Genomic DNA, 25,405 nt, shown 5'->3' with positions numbered 1-25,405 from the left:
ATCTCTCATGAATAAATAAATAAAATCTTTAAAAAGAAAAGAAAAGAAAAGAAATATGAGAACCCAGTGCAACACACAATCCTAGATTTATTTTTTCTATAAAAGACTTTGTAGTTGGGACAAACTGACAAAATTCCAATATGGACCACTGATTAAATATCAGTACTATGCTAATGTTAATTTTTGATTTTGATCATTGCACTATGGTTATATAAGAAAATTCCTTGTTCTGGGGCGCCTGGGTGGCTCAGTCGTTAAGCGTCTGCCTTCAGCTCGGGTCATGATCCCAGGGTCCTGGGATCAAGCCCCACATCGGGCTCCCCACTCTGCGGGAAGCCTGCTTCTCCCTCTCCTGCTTCCCCTGCTTGTGTTCCCTCTCTCACTGTGTCTCTGTCAAATGAATGAATAAAATCTTTAAAAAAAAAAAAGAAAATTCCTTGTTCTTGGGCGGAGGGGGGAGACACTGAAATATTTGGGGGGTTACTTTAAATGGTTCAGGAAAAATTAATTACAAAGAAAGCAAATGAAGTGAGCATTTGCATTTGGCAAATCTGAGTGAAGGGTATCCAGGAATTCTTTGTAATATTCTTATAACTTAGTCTGAAATTATATCAAAATTAAGTTATTATTTTTTAAGATTGTATTTATTTATTTCAGACAGAGAGAGAGAGAGAGAATGAGCAGAGGAGAAGGGCAGAGAAGCAGGCTCCCGGCTGAGCTGGGAGCCCGACGTGGGGCTCAATCCCAGGACCCTGGGATCATGACCTGAGCTGAAGGCAGATGCTTAACCAACTGAGCCACCCAGGTGCCCCTCAAAATTAAATTAAGAAAAAGTAACATCCTTCGGCTAAAAATAACAGATCAAGTAATCTAAAGGACAGAATCAATATAAACACATTTACTAAAATAGTCCAGGGAAAACTTGGCCCTTTCTCAGTATTGAGTACAGAGGAGTAGTGTCTAGTCTTGGCACTCAGCCTGGAGTTCTAGATTCTACTGTGGCAAGGATTAGCTTGATGCTGTTAAATATCTGAATTATACAAGTAACTCTCTCCCTCAACTGTTTGCTTGCTCATAAAATGACTTTCAACTACAAAACAACACCTTCAAGTGAAGATCTGACTACAAAAGAAGCTAACTGATCATACTGGCTTAGAAATCACTCCTATATTATAAACCAGCTTTTTGAAAATTTGATTAATACCAGCCTTCCCAAAATGTATCAACTCTGGGACAATAACAAGAGTACTTGGGAACCCATAGCCTGGGAACTTTAGAGTAACTATACTCTAAAATGGTAGGTTTATCAAGGCTGTGTAACTCTGAGAACTTGGCTTATTAGTTTTTCTATTACCTACATTCCTTCACCTTGTCACAGCCTTCTTTCAACCAACAGGTTTCATTACTCATAAAGACAACATCAAAAAGAGTAAGACTAAATAAGTTTAGTGGGAAATTATATTTCTCAGTGAGAAAATCATATGACAAGTACTTAAATAATTCCACCTAGGAATAGTACATAAGATACTCTGTCACTTAAATATAACACTAATACAATCACTTCAAGGACACACAAAAAAAGGGGAGAATGTTTTTATTTTCATGCTTTTTCAAGTCTTGACATAGAAGAGGTAAACACAAATCACAAATGAAAATTTTAACTAAATATGCAGACCGAACAGCAATGACTATATAAAGTTCAAACCTTTATCCATAACTTCAGAATTGGGGAGTCTAATCTTAAAAAAAGGAAATGCTCCATTCATCGCTTACTCAATTTCCTTATGTGGTGGTATACCTAGAGTTTATGAATTAGCTTTTAGTTCTGGCATACTTATTAAGTCTAATCTTGCTTATGGAAATAGGATCTTAAGATTTCATTCTCAAAACACTTTAAAAAACTGAAGCCAATGCTTTTCATTCAAGGATGTGGAAGGCATTCCTTTTTCAAGTCTGACTCATGGTTTTATAAAGCATAAAGATCATTTTTATTATTTCGTCACCTATGTGCTGGATCTTAATATTCTTTTTGATGGTGATACATTCAATGACAGAAACTTATATAAAGAAAATTCCTTCTCAATTTGTAAACCAAAATTTCAAAAGCAAAAATACTTGGAAGTGATAGGAAGACATTTTTATGATACAAGCAAGCTACTGGTCTAAGCTGCTGGCATGAGCAAATATAACAAAAGTACAAATTGTTATTTAACCCTTAAATAATCTATGTTTGCTACAAATCCAAATACTTTAAATATATTTTCTTCTGCAATAAAAAAACCCCAATTTAAGCTTTTGAAGATGTTAATATTATGAATAAAATAGATTAACTTCCCCCTGAATGTCCAGTAACAAACTGAACCCCGACTTACCTATCCCAACGACATAAAAATGATCTAAAGTGGACCAAAGTGCATTAACAAGTTCATATAAAAATGATTCTTCATATGCTCTTTTACTAAAGCCATCAATGCAAAAAGAATGTAAAAGCTTGTTTTATACTTGAAGATTTAGGTAATCTCCAAGGCATCACAACTTTTGAGATTTCAAATCCGATGCTACAGTATGCGAAAATACTAGGGTATCCTAAAAAGGCAAACTTAAAAAATTCCACACATAAAATGGCCTAAATATCATTAATAATTACATTCTCCATAATCTTTTATCCAAAAACTTCAAAGCTATCAATCTCGTTCAGTGCTTTGAGTGAGCAATCAAAACAGTCCTATTTATTGAAGTTTAAAACTAAATTTCTCCTTTCTCAATATGGAAGCATAGGCGGAATAGACAATGAAAGTTATTTCATCCAACATCCTGAGTCTACAGACATGGAAATCATCTACAACACAATCTCACTGTGTCATCATCGATTCAGCTTCTTCACCAGTAGCATCTTGGGAAATGTGCAGGTCTTCAAGCATCTCAGCCAGACTAATTCGAGGGGCTCCTTCATCATCTGTGTCACTTTCCACAGGAACGGTTGAATCTAAAAAAAAAAATACAAGGAGGATTTCAAATAAATACAAATGTGGAAATATGCAAAATGCCTCCCCCACCATCATTACTGTTATTTACCCATATTGTATCTGCAGTTCTTGTATCCTATCTGGAGCAGGCATTTATAGTCACTAAATGAATGAACTACATAAATGTATGAATAAATATCCATTAGTATAAGAATCAGGAACTTGAGGGATTATAGCAGGATACAAATAATATCAAATGTGGTAAAACAACATTTTAATAAGTCTTACTGTTCTGCAAGTATTTTATTTTTTGTTTAGTCAAGTTTTAAAAACAAACAGAAGTCATTAATGGAAAGAAAGTTTAAGATATCAAAATACTTATACTGGGGTAATATATCTATACAAAAGCAAAAGATACAACTTAAACACTCCTAAAACACTAACCTCTATAAATGTTTACACTTTTTCTAATTGCCTCATCTTCTTCAAGATCTTCAAGGAAATCTTGGTATTGCCTACAGAAGGATAAAGAAACATTTAACTATTTCATCTTTACCAACAAAATAGAAGTTATGTTTTCTTCATTTTCAGCACTATAAGATAAATGTGTTCCAAGTATTAAAATCTTTAAAAATAATATCTGAAGGTCAAATACGGATGTTATTTAAATACTAACAAGTTAAAAAAAATCTTTTCTTTCAAAATTACATGATTAAAAAAATACATACTTGAATATAAGGTAATATTAAATATAAGACAAGAAAACATCCTCCACTTTACCATCCCCCCCCCAAAGTCTTGTGGCCAAGTTAAAATACATACAATTTTAAGACTATAGTTGAAATAAATATGTACATACAATATCTAATTAACTTCACAATATATATTTGTAAATACTTATTTTAAATTACCTTATGAGATTGTATTTTGGAAGTATTACTATTTCCCACTCACATTTCATGACACAATTTTACTTAAACTCTTCATTTTTTTAGATATCAGTGTCTTCACCATCATTAAGGCCACTTCTGAATTGTACAATATACTTTTCTAGAACACAACATCTTCGTTTCTCCTTAAGTTGTTTGAAAAATAGCATATTTGATATCAATGGGCTTTTCTTTTTGTCCCAAGTCACAAGTACTCACTTGTTATTTGTGATATCCACAAAGTACTTATTTTAGCTTTTCAAATGCACTGTTTACAATAATGCTGCAATTCTCAGGCCAAAACCCATGAAATAATAATATTAATATATATAGTACATATATATACATATATATCATTATATTCTCTTATACTGATTTAATTGACACAACAGCCTCTTACACTGATTCAATTAACACAGTAAGAATACAAAACTAATACTGAATGCAACAATCATGTGATAACTATATATAAAAACAATACAGATTTATTATAAGGATTTCCTTTGAGACAATACATAAGGTTTAAAGTAGGACCTTTCATCATCTGTATCCATGTTTTCTCTATCTCTTGCAAGCTCTTTCAGTTTCCAATTTCTACGACGCTGACGTTTGGTACGGTCATAATTCTTCTTGATTAATACCTAAAAGTAACAGCAATATTTGCAAAGTTAAAAAAAAAAATGGGAATGAAGAGGCCTCAAAGTCCAACAAAGTTAAAAAATGAAAGACTATGAGAAAGCCAGAAAGTCACCGGACTGATGACAGTGGTTCCATCTTAGGAGACAAAAGTAGGGATCAAGAGGTAGTGTCAAGAAAACTTGCAATATTTTTCTACATGTACTTAGTACTTTACAAAAATGCATTCTGCCATTATTTTCATAACTGTTAAAATTTAATAATTGAAATTTTCCAGTGATTCAAAATTAAATTGCTTTTTTATACCAAAAACTTCACATTTCTAGTGTCTTTTTAAGATTTTATTTATTTGAGTGAGCGAGAGAGTGCGAGCAAGCGAGCTCTAGTGGGGGGGAGTGGCAGAGGGGGAGGGAGTAACAGACTTCCCACTGAGTGCACAGCCTGATGCGGGGTTCAATCCTAGGGACCCCAAGATCATGACCTGAGCCAAAGGCAGCCGCTTAACTGAATGAGCCACCCAGGCGCCCCTCTGTTATCTTTCTTTCTTTCTTTAGACACAGTGAGAGAGGTAACACAAGCAGGGAGAGTGGGACAGGGAGAAGCAGGCTTCCCACTGAGCAGGGAGCCCGATGCGGGGCTCAATCCCAAGACCCTGGGATCATGACCTGAGCAGAAGGCAGATGCTTAACGACTGAGCCACCCAGGCACCCCTGGTGTCTTTCTTTATAGCAAAGTTCAGTTCTCAGCTACCATTCACATAATCATCCTGAAATATTACCACAGGCAGACATTTTCCCTCCCTTTTATGACTACTAAGAAGCAGTTGTAGAACTATATTTATCTTTTACAAAATGTATGTCCTGGGACAGTTTAAAAAATTGTGTAATAAAAATAATTTTACACAATACAAAATCTTGTATGAGACTGTCTTGATAGCCTCTTAGGACTCTGTTAGGCTTTTATCTAAACTGTGCTTCTATTTCCTAATTTACTAATTAATAAAAGCACAACCGGGTGGTGAGAGGGGGAGTCCTTCTTATTCCATGACTTCATTTTTGCTCACATCTAAAGAGATTAGTGAAGATTAAGCAGGCAGGAATTAGGGTCTCTCACATTCACTCTTGCTTATGATTCTAATAAACTCATGTTAGAATTTAACAGGCTTCCAGGCTTTTTTCAGAAGAAACATTCTTTCTCTAAAACTCAACATTGTAAAGATTATTTTCAACTGCAATTACATGCAAACCTGAAAAATCTGAATAATGGTTTTAATTCTAAACACTTTAACTGAACAATATATGAAATAAGCTGAGCCAAGAAGAATGAACCTAAATTAAGTTCTAATGGTCATCATTTTTAGCTGCAAATTTATTTTTGCTCTACAGATGGTATCAAGCATTTTGACAGAGAATGGAAATTCAATTATAAGAGCAACGAAAAACTCAATAAATCTTGGATTTTCCCCACAAAGACACATGATTAAATATGAAGACTTTTGCCATTATACCTTAGCTGCAATCTTTTTTTTTACTTTTTTTTTTAAGATTTTATTTATCATTTGAGACACAGAGATACAAAAAGAGAGAGAAAGAGAGCATGAGCAGGCAGAGGGAGAGGGAGAAGCAGGCTCCCTGCTGAGCCAGGAGCCCGATGTGGACCTGAGCAGAAGGCAGATGCTTAACCATCTGAGCCACCCAGGCGCCCCGCTTAGCTGTAATTTCAAAAGAACCTCTAAATTGATTTGTTATTTTCATAAATGTGAACTCAACGCATCTTACCCATAAGTGTTATTATATCAATCCTCTTTAACACAGGAAAAAAGGAAAAAATCTAAAGCCTTACCACATCTGGGACTCTATCAGAGTTCATTTTGTTGACATACTCATCATTTAAGTTACAGTTGGCCAAATCAAACCTGAAATAAAAATAATTAAACACTTAACAACAAAAACATTTATTCTTTCCACATTCCTTCGTATTTAATGGATGTTCACCCGAAAGTTCTAGAATTAACATTTAATATGCTTTCCCATATTAAAAGTTCTGCAGTTTACTATACAATGAACATGCCTCTACAGATCAGGGTAAAGATAACAACACATTCTGATCTCTAGGTTTCACATATTACCCATCACTGTCCATCTTACTATGTACTTGTAAAAGAGTCAAAACAGACATATATCAGTATAACATTAGAATTCAGTTAGATGGTTCCATTTAATTAAAAAATAAAACAAACAAAAAAAAACCCTCATTCTCTAGTAAAAAAAAAAACAAAACCCACAAGAGCAAAAGTAATGCCTACAGCATGCTGGTAAGCTCCATATTAGAATAGACTGTCCTATGCCTGTGAAGGATTCTTACATATATGGCTTCCATATTTTGAAAGTGAAATATTTGAGCAATAGCATATTCATAAAAAAAAACTATCCACTCCCCAAAAAAGCTACAAATATGATCTAACCATACAACTTCAGGGTTCAGTTACTCAAAATCTTGGATTAAATGATTCTTTAAGATGATGGCCAAAATGGAGTCCCTACGGGCTTTTGTCCAATCTAGTTTAATTTAGCTATCAATAAAGTGAACTGCAAAGCTCCTAAAACTCTTAAATTCTTTTTGGAAACACATCTTTGATAGTATTTTAGATAGCTTTGCTGGCTCCCAAAGAAAATTTGCAATGCTAATTGCCAGTTTAAAATACTGTAAAATAATACAAACCCCAACACCAGGTCTCCAGGATTTAGAAGATGTCCCAAATGAGTACGACAAAAATACTGTTTATCTGTATTCATTTCAGAAGTTTTCTGTACCCAGACTTCCCCGAGGGTATGCTTGACAGGAAAGAAAATGCACTCTTCAATAATCCAAGCATAACTCAAAATGCATCTCATAGAAACTAATACAATGTTGATTTTGGTTTTCTAATTTTCATTTTAAAGACAGCAATTGTTTTATTTTTCAGATCTCTGAAACACTGTCAAAATTAACAAATTACTGTACTGAGTAAAGAGAAAGACTCAATAAGGAATATATAAAATAAATACTTTATTAAGATTTTATTTGAGACTTTATAAAACATTAACAGTATCACCTAAATACAAACATATACAGAGTTTTCAAAACAAATGTTTTCACAGGGAGATACGTAATACAGACCAAGCAAAAAGAATAAATGAAAAATTTTCACCCCAGAAAATATCCTAACAAACCCCTGTTTTACACACAGTGTTCAAAAAACCAAGGTTCAGACAAAGCAATCTAGCAATCCCAGGGGCACCACCACCACCACCACCACCACTACTACTACTACTACTACTACTACTACTAGAGAACCCAAATCTTCATGAAATCAGTATTTTGGATGTGGGCTATTTGAAGTATAATCCTTTTTGTCCTGTTGCAGAAACAACATCCCAACTTTGATTTTTTTTTTTTTAAGTGGGCTCCATGGAGCCCAACGCAGGGCTTGAACTCATGACCTGAGATCAAAACCCGAGTTGAGATCAAGAGTTGTACGCTTAACCAACTGAGCCACCCAGGTACCCCCCAAGTTTGAAATTTTAAACTGGAAATTTTAAACTGGAAAACCATTAAAGTCCCTTTCAAACATAGGATTTTATAAGCAATCGTGACTGACATTTCAAATTTCCAGGCTGAATTAAATATAGCACTTGCCAATACTTTTTACTAACAAAAAGAGATGTAAATGGGATCAAGAGCAAAATACTAAGAGTTATAGACTGGGGAATTAAGGAATCGCAAAGAGATAGAGGGAGAAACTGAAATAAATGATAGTTCCCAGATTTAGGAAAGAATGGAAAAAAAATAGTGAATTACCAGTTTCTTCAAAATTAAACATACCTCACCAAATGATACCACAAACATGCTCCTTGGTATTTACTTGCCAAAGGAGTTGAAAGCTTATATCTCTACAAAAACTGCAAACACAAGGATGTTTATAGCAACTTTATTCATAATTGCCAAAACTTGGAAGCAACCAAGATGTCCTTCACTAGGTAAATGGGCAAATTGTGGTAAATCCACACAGTGAAATGTTATTTGGCACTTATAGATTATATGATTCTAACTATATACAATTCTGCAAAACAATAGACAGTAAAAAGATCAGTGATTGACGGGGTTAAGAGAGAGGAAGGAATGAACAGGCAGAGCACAGGGGATTTTTAGAGCAGTGAAAATACCCTGTATGATACTATAATGAAAGACACGTCCTTATACATTTGACCAAACTCAAAGAATGTACAACACTAAGAGTGAAACATAATGTAAACTGTGGACTTTGGGTGATTATCAGGTATCCATGTAGATTCATCAATTTTAACAAATGTACCACTCTGATGGGTGGGTACTGATAATGGAGGAAGCTATGGTATGTGTGGAGGCAGGAGGTATATGGGAAATCTCTTACCTCCTCTTAATTTTGCTATTAACCTAAAACTGTTCTAAAAAAGTACAAGTTGTTAAAAAAAAATTTTTTTTAAGGCATGGGAGTTCCCACTGATTAAATCTGGGACAATATGAATGACCCAAAGGAAAGAAGGAAGACAGGTAAGCTAATAACAAAGGGAAAAAAAATCATAACATTACAATGAAGAGATCTGGCTATCAGTGAAATAGCCAACCATTACTATCACTTAACATATCATAAAAAGCACAGAGTGTCAATTCTGAAATGTTCTGGCCAAACATAACCTAAGTTTAAGCAAGTCTTTTAGATCCACTTTTCATTTAAAAGAAATACAAGAAATTAAGAAGATAAATAACATCATGAGAATACAATTAGAGACCTATAAGATTAGTGCCCTAATTGCCTTAGGAAGTTGGTATCATAAAGGAAAAAAAAAAAGTGAAGGGGGCCATTATTAAGTAAAAGATTTAAGAGGTATAACATTCACATTCAATATATGGTCCCCAACTGGATACTAGTTTGAATAATCCATAAAAGGCATTTTGGGACAAACGAGGAAATCTGAATATAAACTAAGTTTATACGAATGATAATACTTTGATTATGTAGAAATTCCTATGTTTTAGAGACGCATACTGAAGTATTCAGTAATTAGTGATAATATAACAAATACTTAAATTCAAAATGTTTGAAAACTTTTAAAGTCAAAAAAGGTTTTTGGTCCTCCTATACAAGAGTAAAGCTAAGAAATCTTTTTCACAATAAACATTTTTAAAAATGTTTCTAACATTAAAGAGAAAAATGAACTTACCAGATAGTGTAAGTCTAATATATTTCACCACAATGACCACGTGTTAAAAACAGATAACATACAAACATGGAATGCATTTGTAACCTAATGAGGTGTTAGCTTTATGTGGAACCACATTTTGGAATTACTAACAAACTAAAAAACATAAAAATACAAGAGGGACCAGAACAGTTAAGTTGGGGGGGAAAAAGATGGGGAGGATGGAACTTACCTTTTTTGATATCATTCCAGCACCTGCATTGCGTTTTGGATCTCGGACTATGCTGCATTCCATCACAATGAACTCCTCTAGCTGTTTGGGATGGCATAAACTATTGAAAGGGTGACTCCAGAAAGTGCTTCCATCAATATCCGCAACTAAGTATAAACACGGAATATCAAAAATGAAGTATTTCAAAAGCCACCAAATGTATTAGGAAGAAGTTGATATATATGAACTAGGAAGCATGAGGTCAAGAGACCACAGTGGCAACTCTCTAGAATCATCCGAATCAGCCCCAAACTTCTCATAGCACAAGAAAAATTTCAGGTGTCAATAATATCTTAAGTAGTTACTATCATCAGGACCCCACATAGCTAAGTGCCTTTAGAATAAGATCAGGGCACCTGGGTGGCTCAGTGGGTTAAATAAGCGCCTGCCTGACTCTTGATCTCAGCTCAGGTCTTGATCTCAAGGTCATGAGTTCAAGTCCTGCGTTGGACTCCTTAAAAAAGCCTACTGAAAACAAATTTAAAAAGTAAATAAGATCAGATCCACTCAGTTATATAGCTGTTTCATGTGCTGGCACTTTAGAAATGTTATCAGTCATCTTAGCTGCTTAATAGGAAATAAAGTTCTACCTGACAGATATTCATCCCAATACTGCAAAAAGACCTTTGACTTATGAATTCAAATTGACAAGAAAAAGTGACTTTCTAAAAAAATGTAAACTTGATTTTTTTATAACAGAAAACTTGCATTACAGGAAATACATAAAAAAGATCAAGTAGATGCTCCTATCAATATGAGATTTTCTTTAAAAAATAGTTTTACAAAGGGAATGTTAAAAATTATGTGTACTATGATAAAATTAGTTAAAATTCATATTTAAACTAAATGTTTTACTGCATTATAAGTGAAATGTTCTAAACTTTAAATAGTTGCTGTACACTAAACTTGGCAATGAACTTAAATAATTATTCACAAAAATTAATTGAGGTAAATAAGTCAATTTCAGTAAAAATAAATGGCCTAACCTAGTAAATTTTTTAAAATTCACAGACTTGTTTCTTCGAATAGAAAATTCAGGGGTTACTTAAAAGCTTTAAAAATTCCAGTGTTTTTTAAGAATTAGACAGTAGTAAAAATCTTAACTAGTTTTTCATAACAATATTACTGAGAATATTTGATGAAATTAGCAATATAAATTATTACAGCTTGCTGGACAAAACTGTCAAGGCAAATATTTCCTAAAACTTACCTTGTAGGGTATTTGGATCTATGAGATGAATGACACTGGTCACTCGAATACACACACAAATCTGGTTCATATTTCCCAGGCTTTGTGCCAGTTTTGGAGACAGACAAACAGCATTATCCTAGGCATAAGAACTAACATTTAGAGTGAAGCAAATCCTAAATAACTGTCTCCAATAAACACTCATCAATATAAACCTGATCCAAAGTATATGTACCCAAACCAAAACGTTGTTAATTCTATTTATTAACAAAGGGCCTAAAGAAAAGAATCAAATCTTGGAGAAACAGAAAATAAGCTATTCCTTCTAAAGATGGAAACATCTGTCTTAATAAAAATGTTTTAAAAGTATTTTTCCAGATCTTATTCACCAAAATATTCAGTTTATTTCAATTTTATTGAAGTGTGAATGCTTATTGCTCTATGGTAATACAGTGTACACTCTAAACAAAGTATTGTAAGCATCTGAAGGAAAGTGATTTTCTAAATCTACCTGTGACTTCTTTCAATTTCCATAAAAAATAAATTTCAGAGGAGCCATATGTTTCTTTTTCATGGCTACATGCACCAATAGGTAATCAAAAATTTAATGCCCAAAAAGCACGTATGTCCATGTGTACATTAGGAGATATTAACAGCAATGTAGTTACCTGTTTTTAAACTGTATTAAAATACAAAAAGATCTGGGTTATATTTTAAGCTGTATCAATTCACAATCATAGGCTCCTCCACTGGGGGGGCGTTCTGTGCATCTCTAATAGCACCTAGTCCAGTACTTTGTTTTTCACTTAGGAAGAATCTCAACAGATTAAATGAAAATACTCTTACATTGTGCATTTATTCAGATACTTTCATGAATCACTCAAAGCACTTAACCCATGGCCTAAAGATGGCATCACACTTAGATTCACACTTCCCAGGCTTTGTACCAGGAAAATGTTCACTGTTTTAAACCAGGGGTCTGCAAAATATGACCCTCAGGCTAAATTTGGCCCACACCATTTATGTAAATAGTTTTGCTGGAACATAGCCTTGGCTATTCATTTACCTATTATCTATGGCTACTTATGTAAAATAAGAGCAGAGCTGAATAGTTACAAAATAGACTACTGGGCCTGAAAGCAAAAACATTCACTATCTGGCCCTTTAGAGAAAAAGTTTGCTGACACTACTTTTTTTTAAAGTAGGCTCCATGCCCAACATGGGGCTTGAACTCATGACCCTGAGATTAAGAGTCACATGTTCTACCAATTGAGCGAGCCAGGTGTCCCTGCTGATCCTGTTTTACACTATCATTTCATCCCTGTTACTATACACTGCACCATAAATTAGTATAGTATTTTTAAAGCTTTAAGAGTCACAGACCTAGGCACAAATCCTGGCTTCATTTTGGAGTTATGTAACTCTGGGTAAAGTCATCTAACCTCCCCAAGCTTCAATTTCCTCATGTTCAAAATGATGAAATGATTTACCCCAGGTATAACAAGACATGAAGAAGTGAAATATACTCAAATACTTAGACACTAACTTTATATGGAATGCTCACAATAAATTATGGCACTTATTGTTATTAGTAGATATTGACATATAAGTTCCTGTATGGTAGAGACCTCTAAATAATAATCCTTAATACACTACTCTTTCTATAGTAGATCCTCAGTAACTATTTGTTGCATTTTAATTCATTTATATATTTGAAGCAGGGTTTTACCTTAATCCAATGAAATGAAATCATAATCTACATTTTAAGTTTTATTCAGATTGTTTTTAAATCACAAAAAAATGATTCTACAATTTCATTTCTACAATACTGTTTAATTTTATCATGCCAAAATCCATTTTATACATATTCTACAAAGTGGTTCACTGATATTTATTTTAATGTCATTTCCTGTATTCAAACTTTTTGTGTGTCCACCAGGATCACAAATTTTAAGGAATATGAACATTAAAAAACTGCAACCAGGCCTTTAGTTAGTATACCAAAGTGAAAGGTATGTCAATTTATAATTTTAAGCATAATTATTTAACATCTTTTTTAATATGGCTGAATACGTCAGAAAGGAATCCTTTAAGAAGTTATTCTAAATTTTTAACCAATCCCACAAGGAAATCAAGAGCTAATAATTACATACAAACCAATTAATTACCTGTAGTATTTTATAGACATGGATTAATTAAATGAGAAAAAGTACCTTGCATATTGGAACAATTTCCACAGAAAAAGTGCTTTTGTAATTGTATGTGTTACTATGGATATCCTGAGAGATCAATCTCTGTGAGGTTTTATGTCTGTTAAGAAAAAAAGTTTATAGTAATAAAAAGACATAAAGGTTCCTACTTATTGTAGTCTAGGGAATATCAATTTTTATCAAATCAAATGATTACTGTCCAAGCTCTGAAACTGCATTCTGATGCCTGCTATGGCAAAGCCTAATTTCATCCACTTACATTTCAAAACCGTCACCAATCCAACTACACCCTACCTCTTTTCAATTTTATCTACTCAAAACCTCTAAAACATGCACTTGGCTCAGACAAATGTAGTCTATATATAGCATCCATTAAAAGCCACACATTGTCCACCACAAGTCTTTGTTCACACTAATCTCACATTTCACTATAAACTCTACCTTTGAAAATTTCCCATTTTAGGAAATTTCTTCTTCTTCCATGAAGCTTGTCCCCAAAGCCCTGTACCCCCATCTTTCTTTTGTATTATTTAAATACATTCAAAGGTTTAGCACTATAGTACTTATCACAGTGTGAGGTCTAGCTCCCTAAAGAGATTCTTACATACTCTTTGGCTAATAATTCCTGTAAAGTGGCTAATCCAATAGATGCTTACTAATTATGTAAATATTCCTATTACAATTTTAAACTTTTTAACATAAGAGATGTAGTCTAAGCCTGAAGAATGGACATGATTTACATTCATTCCCAGCTCTTTGGATTTAATCACATTTAGGTTCAGAACATACCTACAGGGCACTGTACACTGAAGAAATTCTACCATTTTCTGAGCATGCTGTTTTGAGGAATAATAGAAATCCAGACCATCTTTAAAAAGAATAAGAAAAGCCACATGAAAATAATTCTGCAAAGTAAGACTTTCCTCTACTAACATGACTATATCACAAATTAAATGTGTAGTAAACAAATTAGAAAACATAAAAAATGTATCAATTAAGACAACAAAAAGATAAGACAAATCAGACAAATAATAACAAAAGAAAACAAGATTCAAAATTTTAATTTCAGACAAAATAAAATTCAAGATCAAAGGGGGAGAGAAATGGGGCACCTGGGTGGCTCAGTTGGTTAAACATCCGACTCTTGATCTCAGCTCAGGTCTTGATCTTGGGGTTGTGGGTTCAAGTCCCACATTGGGCTCCACAATGGGCATGGAGCCTACTTAAAAAAAGGGGCGGGAACTACACAGAAGTGTATTTTATATAATAATCTCCCATGAAGATAATAGGAATGCATCTAATAACATAGCACTGAGATGCAGAAAACAAAAACTATTAAAAAGAAAAAAGAAATTAATAAATGTTAACACATGTGCAATCACTGTGGGAGGCTAGTATGAGACTATCAAAAATAAAATGACCAAGAGGGTATTATGCTAAGCAAAGTAAGTCAATCAGAGAAAGACAATTACATGATTTCAATCATATGTGGAATTTAAGAAACAAAACAGGATCATAGGGGAAGGGAGGGAAAAATAAAATAAGACGAAATCAGAGAGAAGACAAACCGTAAGAGACTCTTAACTATAGGAAACAAACAGGGTTGCTGGATGGGAGGCCTGTGGGGGATGGGGAAACAGTGATGGGCATTAAGCAGGGCACTTGAAGTAATGAGCACTGGGTGTTATACGCAACTGATGAATCACTGAACTCTACCACTGAAACTAATGATACATTATATGTTAATTAAATTTAAATAAAATAAAAAAGAAAACAAAAACAAAATGACCAAACTGACTAAAAATAGGAAGGATACATAGAACTTGAATAACTCTCAAGGTTGATTTAACTGAGATTATAGAACACGGTCCCAAGAATACATATTATTTTTAAAAACTCACAGAATATTCATAAAACAATCATGTACAATTTTTTAATTTCAATAAATTCTAAACAGTATGAATTATTAGACAGTATTATCTGATCACAATGCAGTACCATTAAAAATCAGCAACAAATGGATAATTAAAAACACACCTACCTGCTAGGAAATGCTTATAGAAATACTCTTCCAAACTAACTCAGAATAGCCGAAAGAATTCCGAAGATGAACAAAGTGGGTGGGAACTTATACTTCCCAATTTCAAAACCTGATAACTTTAGTCAAGACAGTGCGGTACTAGCACAGGACAGATACACGGATCAACGGGACAAACTCGAGAAGCTGGAACTAAACTGACATGTACAGTCAACAGATCTTTGACAGAGGCTTCAAAGAATTCATTGAGGAAAGGATAGTCTTTTCATTGGGAAAACAGGATATCCACATGGAAAAAGATGAATTTAGACTCTTACCTCACACCATGCACAAAAAACAACACAAAAAGGGTGAGACCCAAATTTAAGAGCTAAAACTATAAAACACAGAAGAAAATCTTTGTAACACTGATTTAAAAGAGTTCTCAAACATGACAACCAAAAGCATATTGGATAAAATAAAAAAATTTACATACTGGACTTCAAAATTTTAAACTTTTGCTATTCAAACGACATCACACTTCCTGACTTCAAAATACAAAGTTACTGTAAACAAAACAGTTTGGTAATGACAAAAAGACAGTCCTAATAACCACTGGAACAGAACAGAGAACCCAGAAACCAATCCACATATCTAGGGTCAACTGATATCCAAGTGCTAAAAATTACACCCTTGGGAAAAGATAATCTCTTCAACAAATGGTATTGAGAAAACTGAATATCTACATGCAAAAGAATGAAACTGGACCTGTTTTACACCATTCACAGAAATCAACTCAAAATGGATTAAAGAATCAAACGAAAGACCTGAAACTATAAAACCTCCAGAAGAAAACAGAGGGAGAAAAGCTTTGTGACACTGGTCTTGGCAATGATTTCATGAATATGACACCAAAAGTACAGGCAACAAAAACAAACAACTGGGACTACATCAAACTAAAAAGCTTCTGCACAGCAAAAGAAACATCAACACAGTGAAAAGGAAACCTCCAAAAAGGGAGAAAACGTTTGCAAACCATATATATCTGATAAGGAGTTAATCTCCAAAAAATATTAGGAACTCCTACAACTCAACAGGAAAAAAATTAATAACCTGATTAGTTAAAATGTTTAAATTTTAAAAATGGGCAGAGGAACTATATAGACATTTCTCCAAATAAGACATATAAATGGCCAACAAGTATATGAAAAATGCTCAAGGTCAAAATTATCAGGCAAATGCAAATCAAAACTACGAGGTATCACTTCATACTCATTAGGATGGCCATTATTAAAACAACAACAGAAAACAAGTATTGATGAGGATACAGGAAAACTGGAACTCTTGTACACCAGTGGAAATGCGAAACAGTGCAGCCACTATGAAAAATAGCCTGGAGGGTCTTCAAAAAATTAAAAATAGAACTACCATATGTTCCATTAATCCCACGTCTAAGTATTTATCCAGAAGAACTGAAATCAGAATCTCAAAGATATATCAGCACTCTCATGTTTATTGCAGCACTGCTCACAGTAGCCAAGATGATGGGCATTTGGGTTGTTTCCACAACAGAGGAATAGATAGAATGTTGTGTGTACATACAATGGAATTCTATTCAGCCTTAAAAAGGGAGGAAATTCTGCATTATGCAACAGCATGGGTGAACCTTGAGGACATTATACTAAATGAAATAAACCAGTCACAGAAAGACCAATACTACCTGACTCCACTTGTATCGAAAATATTCAAATTCACAGAATCAAAGAGTGGAATGATGGCTGCCAGGGGCTGAGAGGAGGGGGAAATAGGGAGTTACCAATTAATGAGCATAAAGCTTCAGTTAAGCAAGATGAACAGGCTCTAGAGATCTGCTATACATTGTACTATAGTCAACAATAATGTAAATATACTTAAAATTTTGTTAAGAGAGAAGATTTCATGTTAAGTGTTCATATCACAGTAAAAAAAAGACAACATTAAGACAATGAAAAGACAGGCTACGGGCTATGAGAAAATACCCACAAATCATATATATGATGAGGAACTCGTATCCAGAATATATTAAAAAAAATTAAAATTTAGTAAGACAAACAATCCAATTAAAATATAGGAAGAAGATCTGAATAGTTATGTCCCCCAAAAAGATACAGGAATGGCTAATAACCTCATGAAAAGATGATCAACATCATTAGTCAATACGAAATGCAAGTAAAACCACAAAATGAGACATCACTTTACACCACCCTCTAGAATGGCTATGAACAAAAAGAGACAATAATGTTGGTGAGGAGATGTGGAAACTGGAACCCTCAAACATTGCTGATGGGAACATAAAATGGTACAGCCACTTTGGAAATAGTCTGCCAGTTTCTTAAAAAGATAAACATAAAAAAAGATGAAAAACATAAATTTACCATATGACTCAGCAAGTCTACACGTAGATATATACCCAAGAGAATAAAACAGCTGAGATGCTGAAAATAAAAGAAATATGCAATGTACAGGGGAAAAAGGTAGCTATAAATACCAGCTACAAAACCAACATGAACTCACGAAAATTTATAAACTTCAGTATATTTATTAGAAACTAAAAATAAGCTTTCAATTAATTCAAACAAAATAAAACTTTAAAAAGTAGAAGGAAAAAAAATTTTTAATACATACGGTGATGGATGTTAATTTTAAAGCAAAAATTAAAAAAGAAAAGACTTGATTCGAGCTAGTTCTTTGAAAAAACCAACGGACAAAACTTGCAAATCTGATAGACGGAAAGAAGTGAGGGGAGATGAGAAAAGACAAACAACATTAGGAAGAATAAAGAAGATACAACCATAGTTTATGGATGAGATCTAACGTTATAATATATATTCTATGTTGGATTTTATGCCAAGAATGTGAAAAGCTAGATGAAATGATTTCCTTGGAAAATGCTATTAAAAGTAATTCAAGAAGCAACAGAATACCTTACAAAGACTAATACCCTAACAAAAGAAACTGAAAAGCCTTTACCCCCCCCATATCAAACTGAATGTCTCAATGGGCAGCATTTTTTTTTTAAGATTTTATTTATTTATTTGAAAGAGAAAGAGCGTGCATGTATGCACGAGCGGGGGGAAGGACAGAAGGAGAGGGAGAAGCAGGCTCCCCACTGAGCAAGAAACCCAATGCAGGACTCGATCCCAGGACCCTGGGACCATGACCTGAGTCAAAGTCAGATGCTTAACCGACTGAGGCACCCAGGCTCAATGGGCAGTTTCTTACAAAACTTCAAGAGGTTGATAAACACTAGGTAGAAAGACGGCAAACCTTGCAACTCTTTCGATGTCACTAATATAACTGATGAAAAGACTGGATTGAACAGCTTATATATGTATATAACTATGAATGCACATGTATCAAATAGAAATCTCAACAAATATTACATTTAGGGATGAAATACAGAAAGATAATGCCTGACATATGACCATGTTACTGTATCATGTAACTCTCCATTCCTAGCCAAAGGGAAAAAGAAAGAAAAAAGAAGAGGAAAAATATGCAAAAGATGAAATAAAAATACCATTGTTTACAGATAATGGTTTACCTAAAAAATCAAGAGTTATCAACTATAAACTATCAGTGATATTAAGAAATTTCAAGATTAATATATTAGCAATAATCAATTTAAAAATGCATGGGGTGCCTACGTGGCTCAGTCGGTTGGGCGTCTGCCTTCGGTTCAGGTCCTGATCTTGGGGTCTGGGGACCAGGCCTCGCAGCAGGCTCCCTGCTCAGTGGGGAGTCTGCTTTTCCCTTTCCCTCTGAATCTCCCCCCCACCCCACTCATGCTCTTTCTCAAATAAATAAAATTTTTAAAAAGTTGCCATCCACAATGACAAAACAGTGTAGAGGAGCCAAAAAAAATAACAAGAAACATTTAAAAATCTTTATAAGGAAACTATAAAATGTTTCACCAAAGTACAGAAAAGAACTAAATAAACATGATTATGCACCAGGCAGGGTTCTAAGTGTTCTGCATAGATTATTTAATCTTAAAATAATCCTATGAGGTAAATGCTATTACCATTCTTTCTGTTTTATTGATGGGAAAACTGAGGCTCAGAGAAGTTAAATAACTTGCCTAAGATCACACAGCAAAAAAAACTGGAGGGACAGAGTTCAAACCCACAAAATCAGTTTCAGAATCCATGTTCTTATTTACTATCAACCAAATCTTACAAAAAAATTAATAAGGGCATACATATTATAAAGTATAATTCACATACTGTGGTAGAAGCAGTGAGACAAAACAAACCAGAGGTGAGTCATGTGTATAAAGGAATTTATCGTACATAAGAAAGGAGATCTTTCAAATCAGTGGGAAAAGAGAGAGTAACCTAGGAAAAACTCTAACGGTTAAGATTAAAAATCTAAATGGAATTTACTTTAAAAATATAATGATGGGAGTATAGAAAGCTTTCCTATATAAGACACAAAAGTTATAAGCCATAGCTATATAACTAAAGAATAAAAAACTTAAATGATAAAAGGCATGTGACAATGCAAAAAGTTATCTGCTGCCTTAGGCTCACACTCAAATGCATGCTAGCTCTCTAAACATACATACATAACACACACACGTAATGAGATTGATGTCTGGAATAAGACAAAATAAATGAGGGTCTGGCCTCAGGAATTCAGCTGGATAGGGATCAAACCATTCTGAACACCTACGAATTCAACAGGAGATCGAAGAAAAGAACAGCAACAACTCTCTGAACAGAAAAGCGACCACTTTCTGGAAGGTAGGACGTGCGAAGTGAATCTGAGGCGATACTCGGGAGGATAGATGGCAGGGGAGGGGGCCTCGGTCAGTGGCTTCTGGCAAGGTGACAGCAGCGGAGCACAAAGTCAGAACTTTTAGAAGTCGGCTCCGCTGAGGGACGTCGCTCCAGTGGCTAAACGGGGGGTGGTACCCTCGTGGGACAGTGTGGTCTCAGGACCCTCAGGGTCACAGGAAGACCGGGGGTGCCTGAGTGCGACAGAGCTCCCAGGTATCGGAGAAGGGAAGCCGGCTGCGGGCACGGAGCCGAGGTGCGGGCTCTCAGCTCGGGGTTGCCATAAACTGTGATCGGTGACAGTCGGGCCACCGCTCCTCCAGCAGGGACCCAACAAGCAGCAGATCCAGGGAGACTCCCCTTCCTCCGCCAGGAAGAGCAGTGTGGAACACACCACAGGGATCTGCTGGGTTTGGAGACTCCACACCAAGTCGGGTGCCAGAGATAGAAACGCTCGGTCACAGGCCAGGTGAGCACGGAGTGCAGCTGGAGACCGGGGAGACAGAAGTGACTGACTGCTTTTCTCTGGGGGTGCACTGAGGAGCGGGGCCCCAAGTTCTCCTCTGGGGCGCAGATTGGGAGGCCGCCATTTTCACTCAGCCTCCAAAGCTGTAGGGAAAGCTTGCAGGGCAGGGAACGAAAGCTCCCGAGAGCAAACCCAAGCAAATTACTTAGCCCTGACTGACAAGGGTGCGGCAATTCCGCCTCCGGCAAAGACATTTGGGAACCATGGCAACAGGCCCCTCCCCCAGAAGATAGCAAGAACAGCCAGCCAAGACCAAGTTTACTGATCAATGAGAACGGGAGAACTCCAGCGCTAGGGGAATACTGCACATAGAATTCATGGCCTTTTTACCATGATTCTTTAGTCTTTCAAAGTTAATTTTTTTTTTTTTTTAAAGATTTTATTTATTTATTTGAGAGAGAGAGAATGAGAGAGAGAGAGAGCACATCAGAGGGGATAGGGTCAGAGGGAGAAGCAGACTCCCTGCCGAGCAGGGAGCCCGATGCGGGACTTGATCCTGGGACTCCAGGATCATGACCTGAGCCGAAGGCAGTCGCTTAACCAACTGAGCCACCCAGGCGCCCCAACAAAGTTAATTTTTTAACTGTCTTTTTTTTTTAATTTTTTCCCTTTTTCAACCAACATCTTATCAATCCTTTTTTTAAAAAAATTTTTATTTTTCATTTTTAGAGTCATATTCTATCCCTTCATAGTAGTTACCCTTATTTTAGGCATACATATATGTAAGTTGTTCTCTCTTTAAAATTTTGAGATACAGTTTCTTCTAACAGATCAAAATATACCCTAAATCTCTAGTGTATGGCTTTGTTCTAGTCTCCTGCCTGATCACATTCTCTCCCCTTTTTTTCTTTCTTTTTTTTTTTTTTTTTAACTCCTCTAATTTCTTTTTTCAAACAACTTATCAATTCCTTTTATAAAATTTTTTATAATTTTCATCTTTACAGTCATATTCCATCCCTTCATCGTATCAACCCTTATTTTGTACATATATGTCTTTCTTTCTTTAAAATTTTGGGAGGCACTTTCTTCTAACAGACCAAAATACACCCAAAATCTAGTGTGTGGCACTGATCTATGCACCAGCCTGATCATATTTGATCATATTCTGTTTATTTTTATCTTTTTCTTTTTCCTCTTTCTTTTTTCTTTCTTTCCCTTTCTTTTCCCCTGGTTTCAGGTCTTTTCTGCTTTGTTTAGAGTATATTTTCTGGGGACGTTGTTACCCTGTTAGCATTTTGTTCTCTCATTCATCTATCCTCCTCTGGACAAAATGACAAGATGGAAAAAATCACCTCAACAAAAAGAACAAGAGGTAGTACCATCTGCCAGGGACCTACTCAATACGGACATTAGTATGATGTTGGATCTAGAGTTCAGAATCATGATTTTAAAGATACTAGCTGGGCTTGAAAAAAGCATGGAAGTTATTAGAGAAACCCTTTCTGGAGAAATAAAAGAACTAAAATCTAACCAAGTCAAAATCAAAAAGACTATTAATGAGGTGCAATAAAAATGGGGGCACTAACGGCTAGGATAAATGAGGCAGAAGAGAGAATCAGCAATACAGAAGACCAAATGATAGAAAATAAAGAAGCTGAGAAAAAGAGAGATAAACAACTACTGGATCACGAGGGCAGAATTCGAGAGATAAGCGATACCAGAAGACAAAACATTAGAATAATTGGGATCCCAGAAGAAGAAGAAAGAGAGAGGGGCAGAAGGTATATTGGAGCAAATTGTAACAGAGAACTTCCCTAATGTGGGGAAGGAAACAGGCATCAAAATCCAGGAGGCACAAAGAACCCCTCTCAAAATCAATAAAAATAGGTCAACACCCCGACATCTAATAGTAAAACTGACGAGTCTCAGAGACAAAGAGAAAATCCTGAAAGCACCTCGGGAGAAGAGATCTGTAACCTACAATGGTAGAAACATCAGACTGGCAACAGACCTATCCACAGAGACCTGGCAGGCCAGAAGGACTGGCATGGTATCTTCAGAGCACTAAACAAGAAAAATATGCAGCCAAGAATACTATATCCAGCTAGGCTCTCACTGAAAATAGAAGGAGAGATAAAAACCTTCCAGGACAAACAAAAACTAAAGGAATTTGCAAACACGAAACTAGCCCTACAAGAAATATTGAAAGGGGTCCTCTACGCAAAGAGAGAGCCTAAAAACAGCAGGGATCAGAAAGAAACACAGAAATATACAGTAACAGTCACCTTCAGGCAATACAATGGCACTAAATTCATATCTTTCAATAGTTACCCTGAATGTAAATGGGCTAAATGCCCCAATCAAAAGACACAGGCTATCAGATTGGATTAAAAAACAAGACCCATCGATATGCTGTCTGCAAGAGACTCATTTTAGATGCAAAGACAACCCCAGATTGAAAGTGAGGGGGTGGAAAACCATTTACCATGCTAATGGACACCAAAAGAAAGCTGGGGTGGCAATCCTTATATCAGACAAATTAGATTTTAAAACAAAGACTGTAATAAGACATGAGGAAGGACACTATATCCTACTTAGAGGGTCTGTCCAACAAGACGATCTAACAATTGTAAATATCTATGCCCCTAACATGGGAGCAGCCAATTATATAAGGCAATTAATAACAAAAGCAAAGAAACACATTGGCAACAATACAATAATAGTGGGGACTTTAACACCCTCCTCACTGAAATGGACAGATCATCTAAGCAAAAGATCAACAAGGAAATAAAGACTTTAAATGACACACTGCACCAAATGGACTTCACAGACATATTCAGAACATTCCATCCCAAAGCAACAGAATACACATTCTTCTCTAGTGCCCATGGAACATTCTCCAGAATAGATCACATTCTAGGTCACAAATCAGGTCTCAACTGGTACCAAAAGACTGGGATTATTCCCTGCATATTTTCAGAACACAATGCTTTCAAACTAGAACTCAATCACAAGAGGAAAGTTAGAAAGAACTCAAATACATGGAGATTAAAGAGCATCCTACTGAAGAATGAATGGGTCAACCAGGAAATTAAAGAATAATTTAAAAAATTCATGGAAACAAATGAAAATGAAAACACAACTGTTCAAAATCTTTGGTATACAGCAAAGGCAGTCCTAAGAGGAAAGTATATAGCAATACAAGCCTTTCTCAAGAAACAAGAAAGGTCTCAAATACACAACCTAACCCTACACCTAAAGGAGCTAGAGAAAAAAGAGCAAATTAAGCCTAAACCCAGCAGGAGAAGAAAAATAATAAAGATGAGAGCAGAAATCGATGAAATAGAAACCAAAGGAACAGAACAGATCAACGAAACTAGCAGGTGGTTCTCTGAAAGAATTAATAAGATTGATAAACCCCTGGCCAGACTTAGCAAAAAGAAAAGAGAAATGACCCAAATCAACAAAATCATGAATGACAGAGGAGAGATCACAACCAACACCAAAGAAATACAAACGATTATAAGAACAGATTATGAGCAACTCTATGCCAGCAAATTAGATAACCTGGAAGAAATGGATGCATTCCTAGAGATGTATCAACTACCAAAACTGAACCAAGAAGAAATAGAAAACCGGAACAAACCTATAACCACTAAGGAAATTGAAGCAGTCATCAAAAATCTCCCAAAAAACAAAAGCCGAGGGCCAGATGGCTTCCCAGGGGAATTCTACCAAACATTTAAAGAAGAATTAATACCTATTCTTCTGAAACTGTTCCAAAAAATAGAAATGGAAGGAAAACTTCCAAACTCCTTTTATGAGGCCAGCAATACCTTGATCCCCAAATCAAAGACCCCATCAAAAAGGAGAATTACAGACCAATATCCTTGATGAACATGGATGCAAAAATTCTCACCAAAATACTAGCCAATAGGATCCAACAGTACCTTAAAAGGATTATTCACCACAACCAAGTGCGATTTATCCCTGGGCTGCAAGGTTGGTTCAACATCTGCAAATCAATCAACGTGATACAATACATCAACAAAAGAAAGAACAAGAATCATATGATCCCTCACTAGATGCAGAAAAAGCATTTGACAAAGTACAGCATCCTTTCTTGATCAAAACTCTTCAGAGTATAGGGATAGAGGGTACATACCTCAATATCATAAAAGCCATCTATGAAACACCCACAGCGAATATCATTCTCAATGGGGAAAAACTGAGAGCTTTCCCCGAGGTCAGGAACGGGGCAGGAATGTCCACTATCACCACTGCTATTCAACATAGTATTAGAAGTCCTAGCCACAGCAATCAGACAACAAAAAGAAATCAAAGGCATCCAAATCAGCAAAGAAGAAGTCAAACTCTCACTGTTTGCAGATGATATGATACTTTATGTGGAAAACCCAAAAGACTCCACCCCAAAACTGCTAGAACTCATACAGGAATTCAGTAAAGTGCAGGATATAAAAGTGGCAGGATATAAAATCAATGCACAAAAATCAGTGGCATTCCTATACACCAACAACAAGACAGAAGGAAGAGAAATTAAGGAGTCGATCCCATTTACAATTGCACCCAAAACCATAAGATACCTAGGAATAAATCTAACCAAAGAGGAAAAGGATCTGTACTCAGAAAACTATAAAACACTCATGAAAGAAACTGAGGAA

At 35.3% G+C, this 25,405-nt stretch overlaps 1 protein-coding gene across 2 annotated transcripts in view; it reads right to left on the bottom strand.

Moving 5' to 3' along the window:
* Positions 1-1,584: 1,584 nt before the first annotated feature.
* The window catches only part of NMD3 (NMD3 ribosome export adaptor), a 39,992-nt gene continuing 16,171 nt past the window's right edge, over positions 1,585-25,405 (bottom strand). For both annotated transcript variants that reach the window (XM_027586734.2, XM_027586735.2), the window contains exons 8-16: positions 14,213-14,291; positions 13,427-13,523; positions 11,235-11,352; positions 9,986-10,131; positions 7,253-7,365; positions 6,374-6,446; positions 4,430-4,536; positions 3,411-3,481; positions 1,585-2,986 (exon numbers count right to left, since the gene is read on the bottom strand). In XM_027586734.2, coding sequence (XP_027442535.1) covers positions 2,853-2,986; positions 3,411-3,481; positions 4,430-4,536; positions 6,374-6,446; positions 7,253-7,365; positions 9,986-10,131; positions 11,235-11,352; positions 13,427-13,523; positions 14,213-14,291 — 938 coding nt within the window. In that variant the 3' untranslated portion in view covers positions 1,585-2,852. The remainder of the gene's footprint in view (positions 2,987-3,410; positions 3,482-4,429; positions 4,537-6,373; positions 6,447-7,252; positions 7,366-9,985; positions 10,132-11,234; positions 11,353-13,426; positions 13,524-14,212; positions 14,292-25,405) is intronic.

Source organism: Zalophus californianus, chromosome 1, assembly GCF_009762305.2.
Source record: "Zalophus californianus isolate mZalCal1 chromosome 1, mZalCal1.pri.v2, whole genome shotgun sequence".
Taxonomy (NCBI): Eukaryota; Metazoa; Chordata; class Mammalia; order Carnivora; family Otariidae; genus Zalophus; species Zalophus californianus.
Note: the sequence above shows the minus strand (reverse complement) of the source record. Positions and strands in the feature narration are given on the sequence as shown.